Source organism: Elephantulus edwardii, unplaced genomic scaffold (genome assembly GCF_000299155.1).
Source record: "Elephantulus edwardii isolate Elephantulus edwardi_28Jun2011 unplaced genomic scaffold, EleEdw1.0 scaffold00159, whole genome shotgun sequence".
NCBI lineage: Eukaryota > Metazoa > Chordata > Mammalia > Macroscelidea > Macroscelididae > Elephantulus > Elephantulus edwardii.
This window is the reverse complement of record NW_006399909.1, coordinates 4,674,042-4,680,888: the sequence shown is the minus strand read 5'-3', so window position 1 is coordinate 4,680,888 and position 6,847 is coordinate 4,674,042. Positions and strand designations below refer to the sequence as shown.

Below are 6,847 nucleotides of genomic sequence, written 5' to 3'. Positions count from 1 at the left end.
TGAGCTGTATTCTGGTACGTGCCTGCCACAGCCTGCACAGCCACTGGAATGTGGGTGTTGCCATTCATGAACTGTGCTGGAAAGAGTGAGTTTGCAAGGATCTGCACAACCTCTTCACGGGAGTTTTTCACTACTGATGTGGTGCCCACCATCTTCTCCTTGTCATCCTCCAGCTTTACGGCTGCCAGGGCTGTAGGTGAGCCACTGACATGAACTGCATTGTAGGCTTCCTGGGGAATGGCAATATGGGTGATGCTCTGTTGTTGAGGGTCCCCCCGTGGCTGGGCAGAATAAACAGGGATGTTCCAGGTTTCTCCTGTAGGGCTAGTAATGGTCCCAGTGGCATTGTACAAATGGGCACTGTCTACTGTCAGTAAGTCTGGCCTTAATGACACATAACTCTGCTGCTGGCCTTGAGGAATGGCCAACACGGTAGCCACTGGCTGCCCTGAGATGGCATAGGACACAGAGATAGGCATGTCCACTTTGCGCTTCTTCACTGGCTGGAGGACACTGGCTGTGCCAACCCACCGTTCCCCTTCCTGAGGGGAGCCTTGCTGAGACGATGGTGGGGAAAGGGCACCCACTGTCTGGATTTGGATCTGTTGACCCCTAGCAAGAGACTGTCCAGCCACCAGCTGAGCTTGGATTTGCTGATGTGGGATATGCTTTTCTGGGATCTCTGCAGCCTGGATCTGCTGGGCTGCTTGAACGTGCTGCACCTGGATCTGGGCAGCTTGCAGTTGGGAGGGGCTAGGGCTCTGCAGAGACGGAGTCTGGATGGAAGGAGTTGCTGGCTGTGGTGCCTGGCCCTGGATTTGCACCTGGCCCTGGATGGGCTGCTCAGCAGGCTGGTGAACGGTGAGCTGTGGAGAGAGCTGCTGAGCAGAGAACTGTTGTGGAGACTGCTGTACCTGCACCTGTACCTGAACCTGCTGTGGTTGTTGAACCTGGATCTGTTGTTCTTGCTGAGTTTGTGGCTGAACACTGGTAGTGACTGGACAGGCTAGTTCAAGCAAAGACCCAGCCACTTCAGTGCTGTCTGTATAAGTGCAGTTCGCACCCTGTTGGTACACCATGGTAGTGGTAGTTGTCTGCTGGAACTCCTGAAGAGCTTCTCGTCCCTTGGAGGCCAGAGAGTCCAGAAATTCCTTCATCCTGTGCTGTGGGACAGATCTTGCCTTTACTCGGATGTACTCTTCAAAGGAGATGGTGTTCTCCAAAGGAGTATTCATATTGCAGAGTCCTTAGGTTTCCTGGCGACGTCGCCGCCGCCGCCGTTCTGCTTGCCGGCCCCGCTGCACTGCCCGGGGCCCCTGTTCTGCAGTCGCCGCTCCAAGACGGACAGGCTTTTTTCTTATGAGACTAAGTTTACTCAACCTTCATTGTAAATGTATTGCAAAAAAAGTCGATTTGATTAAATTTTAATAGTTTTGTTTCAGGTTTGTGTGTGTGTGTGTGTGTGTGTGTGTGTACATCAAATCAGATCTGACTGGTACAGGAGGAGACTGCCTCTCCTTCTCCAGCAAGTCATCTGGTGGATTCAAACTGTATACCTCTGGGATTGCAGTACAGCTTCTTGCCACTAGGACACCCAAGCTCCCTTAAATTTGGGTCGTTTTTATCTAATAGTTACATTGTTTTTAATATTTTAGCAGTAATAATTATTCAAAATTATGGGGTAAAAAGCATAGGGCTCTATGAATAAATACCCACACTTACGTACATATCTACACACATACACACCCATTACTACATATACACATTTTGAACCTAAGCAGAAAATAAGAATTTTTTTATCAGTTGCTCAACTTAAGTAAGTGTCTATCTATTGGATTGTATTTTGAGATGGAAAATTATACAAGACCTTTTAAGACAAACTACTTTCTAAAAGGTTGTACAATACTACATACAAATATTTGTGTGTTACTGGAATTAGTTGTCATTTGGAGCTATACAGTTAACACTTGACTATAACACCAGAGTTTATGAGGACAGGTAGGGTGGGTAGCTTTTATTTTCTTGTCCATAGGCTCAAAATTAATCTACGGTGATGAATTTTAAGTCTGCTGTCAGGGACTCTCCAAAGTACTGAAGAGCAACAATATCAGTCTGGAGACTAATGTGTGCCTGACACAGGCCATAGTTTTGCAGTTCCTTGCTATGCATCAGAAATTTGGACAATGACGAGGGATGATAGAAGGAGAATTGATGCCTTTGAGTTGTGGTGCTGGAGAAGAGTATTGAATATACCGTGGACTGCTAGGAGTACAAATAGGTTCATCCTAGAGAGGGTGGTATCAGGTTGCTCCTTAAAGGCAAGGATTCTTAAGCTTCATCTGGCATGCTATGGACACGCTGCAAGGTGGGGCCAGTCTTTGGAGAGGGATTTAATGCTTGAGACGGTGGAGGGACATCATAAGAGAAGACTTCTCTAGATGAGATGGAGTGATTCAATAACTGAGGTAATAATGGGTGTAGATATGTTAGAGAAAAGATTGGCATAGGGTTGTTGTTGTTGTTATGTGCCGTCAAATCGTTTGCAACTCATAGCGACCCTATGTACAACAGCCCTAAACCCTGCTCTATCCGGTGCCAATCTTATTGCCCCTGACACACCCATCCCGATTACTCCAGTCACTGAATCAATCCACCTCATAGAGGGTCTTCCCCTCCTGCGCTGTCCCTCTACTCTACCCAGCATGATGTCCCTCTCTAAAGACCTGTCTCTCCTTACAACATGTTCACAGTATGTCAGACAAAGCCCCAGAATCCTTGCCTCCAAGGAGCAGACTGCTTAACCGTCTCTAGGATGAATCTGATTGTTTTCTTGGCAGTCCATGGTATATTCAATACTCTTCTCCAGCACCACAGCTCAAAGGCATCAATTCTCCTTCTATCCTCCCTAGTCATTGTCCAACTCTCTGATGCATAACAAGTGATTGCAAAAACCATGGCCTGTATCAAGCGCACCTTAGTCTCCAGAGAGACACCGTTGCTCTTCAGTACATTAGAGAGGTCCCTAACAGCAGACTTTCCCATTGCAATACATTTTTTTTTGTTTTCAGGCTGCTGGTGTCAAGAGTGTTGACCATGGAGCCGAGCAAACTGAAGCTGTGAATAATCTCAATCTCTTCACCATCCATACTGATGCTACCGATTGGTCGAGTGGTGAGAATTTTTGTCTTCTTGACATTGAGCCTCAGTCCATACTGAAGTCTGTAGTCCTTGGCCCTCTGCAGCAAGTGCATGAGGTCCTCCTCAGTTTCAGCGAGCAGGGTTGTGTCATCTGCATAACGCAGATGGTTAATAGATCTTCCACCAATCTTGACACCACGCTTCTCCTCATAGAGCCCAGCCTCTCGGATAATCTGCTCTGCATACAGGTTGAAAAGGTATGGAGATAGGACACATACCTGGCGTATACCCTTCCCAAATTTGAATCATGTAGTGTTGCCCTGCTGTTCTGACGACTGCCTCTTGGTCCAAGTACAGGTTTTGCACTAGCACAATTAAATGTTCTGGGATTCCCATTCTTCTCAGAGTCAGCCACAGTTTGTTATGATCCATGCAGTCAAATGCTTTTGCATAATCAATGAAACACAGACATTCTTCTGGTATTCCCTGCTTTCAGCCAAGATCCATCTAACATCAGCTACAATATCCCTAGTACCAAGACCCTTTCTAAACCCAGCCTGGCCTTCTTGCAGTTCTCTGCTGATGTACAATACTACTGCCACTTTTCTGTCATGTGGTTCTGCTGTGCTTTCCATTATTTTCCTCAGTTTTCAGTGTAGTCAGCTCAGTGTCACAATCCTTGATATATGATAAAACACTTTTAAGAGGTCCTCAAATTATGCTTTTTATTCAAAGGATGTTCTTTTATACATAAACACAAAACAAAAACTGGAGGGGGGGAACAAAACACCAAAACCCCCTACTGAGAACTCATATTCTAAGCTTTTCAATAGACACAGCGTACTCCTCTTCACCTCAATTTTTATAACTGTCAACCAAATGGGACTTCAGGAATATTTCTGATAAAAGGCACATTCTTGGTATATTCCCTAATCAATTAGGTTAAAGTTAAGCTACTTAAACATACCAAAAAATGTCGGTTTGTTTTCTTTTTTTCATTCATATGTGTTGGTTTGGGTTTGGGTTATTATTAATGTAGATAACTTTCCTTTAAGACATCAAAGATTTATTATGTTTCTGCAATTTACAATACTTGATTTTGAGTCCATGTTAGAATTAATCATTACAGTCACTTAAAAAAGAAAGAGTTTATGGAGAGGGCATTTGAAGAGATTTACCGTGTGTGAGATTTATGGATTTGTCTTTGAATATCTCTGAAAATGATGAATCAGTTTAATTTTTTAAAGGATTACTCAGTTTCCTCTGTGCATAAGGTTCTTGGAAGAAATTTTCTCATTTACTTTTCACCTGATGCTCTCAGCACTTGTTGCAGATCAAAGAATACAATCTTAAATATGGATTGTATATCAATGTAAAGAAAATAAAGATACTAACCATTAGACCAGTAGGCAATATCATGATAAATGGAGGAACGATTAAAACTCTCAACAATTTAATCTTACTTAGATCCACAATTAATACCTTTGGTACTAGTTGTCAGGAAATCAGGAGACATACTGCATGGGGAAAATGTGAATTATTGGGAGTAATGGCATCAGTTTGAGGAGTAAGGTACATTTGATTTAGCCTGTGGTCTTTCTTATCACTTGCTGTGCATCTGAGAGCTGGGAAATGACTAAAGATGACAGAATAATTGATATTTTTGAGCTGTGGTGTAGGTGAAGAGTTCTGGACGTCCCAGAGACTGTCAAAAGAGCAAACATATCTTAGAAAAGGTAAAGCTAGAGTGCTCTTCGGAGAAAAGAATGATAAAGTTTCACCTCACATATTTTGGGCACGGTGCTAGGTAGGACTATTCCTTAGAGAAGGACATGATGCTGGAAACGGTGGAGGGTCTGTTAAGGAGAGGAAGATCCTCGACCAGGTAGATTAACACAGTGAGTGCCAGAATGAGCGTTAGTGTGTCAGGAAGTATGAGGATGACACTGGATAGAACAGGGTTCAGTTCTGTTGTTCATAGGGTCGCTATTGGCCATACTTGACTCAATGACACCTAACAATAACAAACAACATATACTAATGAACTGGAGAACACCTCACAGGGGATTAGTTTTAACATCATTGTTCAGGGGATGCACTCAGTGACAATATGAGTTGTAGTAAATTTGAGGACATGTTCTGATTCTAATCAGCCTTCTTTTGGATTTTTGCAGCTGTACTTCTTTACAGAAGAATGTCTTTATGTCTCTGAATGGCTGGTGAATTTGATTTATTGACCAGTTTGTTTTGGTTCCCTTTCCTCTGTTGATGTACTTGTTTCAGTCTCTTTTGGATAATCTCCAGCAGGATCTTGCTTTTATGTGATGCTTTAAAAACTATATGTAAAACAGGTCATCCAGGAGGCTTGGCTTTATGAGGTAGAATGTTGCATCAGGATTAGAGGAAGATTCATTAACAAAGTTTGTTATGCAGATGACAAATGTTTCTTACTAAAACTCAGGACAAGAGATGTTTGTATCAGAAGGTCAAGGACTTCAGCCTTCAATATGGATTGAAGCTTAATATCAAGAAGACAAAAATTGTCACCATTGGGCCAATTGGCAGCAAAATACTGATAGAGAAGAGATTGAGATTGTTAACAGTTTCAGCTCTCTTGGTTTCACAGTCAAAAGCCTTGGTATCAGCAGCTAGGAAATCAAAAGACAAACTGCACTGGGAAAAAAAATCAGCTCTCAGGAACCTCTCCAGAGTATTGAAGAGCAACGATGTCAGTCTAGACACTCAGATATGCGTGATGCATCAAAAAGCATAATTTCTGTTTTTGTCTTCATTAGTCATTGTTCACCTCTCTGCATTTATGATGCATAACATCATGGATGGAGAGGAGATCGAAGTTATAAGAAATTACAGCTTGCTCTGCTCCATAATCAACAAGCTTGGCACCAGCAGTCAGGAAGTCGAAAAAAAGAATTACGTTAATGATGGAGGAAGAATTGATTCCCTTGAGTTGTTGTGCTGTAGAGGAGTCTTCAACATGTCAGATGTGCAGTCTAGATTTAGAAGAGGCCTCAGGGCTAGGAACTTAGTAGTCATGATGCTGCCAATCGGCAAAGTGGTGAGAATCTTTGTTTTCTTGATGTTGAGCTTCAATCCATATTGCAGGCTGCAATCCCTGATCTTCTACAGCAAGTGCTTACTGTCCTCCTCAGATTCACCAGGCAGGGTTGTGTCATCGGCATAACGCAGATTGTTGATGAGTCTACCTACAATCTTGTTGTCACACTTCTCCTCATTGAGCCCAGTCTCCTGGACAATCTGTTCCGCATATAGATTGAAAAGAGATAGAGAGAGAACACATTCTTGACACACACCTATCGCAGTTTTGAACCATGCAATGGCTCCTTGCTCTATTCTGACAACTGCCAACTATATATTTCACCTAAGTACAATCAAATGTCTATCTGTGCTTCATTAATTATGCAAAGGCATTTGACTGTGTGGACCATAACAAACTGTGGCTGACTCTGAGAAGAATGGGAATACCAGAACACTTGATTGTGCTACTACGAAACCTATACTTGAACCAAGAGGCAGTTGTCCGAACAGAGCAAGGAATCACTGCATGGTTCAAATTTGGGAAGGGTGTATGCCAGGAATGTGTCCTGTTTCCATACCTTTTCAACCTATATGCAGAACAGATCATCTGGGAGGCTGGGCTCTATGAGGAGAAATGCAGCATCAGGATTGG

At 43.1% G+C, this 6,847-nt stretch overlaps 2 protein-coding genes across 2 annotated transcripts in view; both read right to left on the bottom strand.

Moving 5' to 3' along the window:
* Nucleotides 1–1,235, bottom strand: part of LOC102865178 (glutamine-rich protein 1-like) — a 4,566-nt gene extending 3,331 nt beyond the window's left edge. Inside the window, exon 1 of the mRNA XM_006895126.1 lies at nucleotides 6–1,235. Coding sequence (XP_006895188.1) covers nucleotides 6–1,235 — 1,230 coding nt within the window. The remainder of the gene's footprint in view (nucleotides 1–5) is intronic.
* Nucleotides 1,236–1,247: 12 nt separating this feature from the next.
* LOC102864780 (taste receptor type 2 member 1-like) overlaps nucleotides 1,248–6,847 on the bottom strand; it is a 126,079-nt gene continuing 120,479 nt past the window's right edge. The window contains exon 3 of the mRNA XM_006895125.1: nucleotides 1,248–1,380. Coding sequence (XP_006895187.1) covers nucleotides 1,248–1,380 — 133 coding nt within the window. The remainder of the gene's footprint in view (nucleotides 1,381–6,847) is intronic.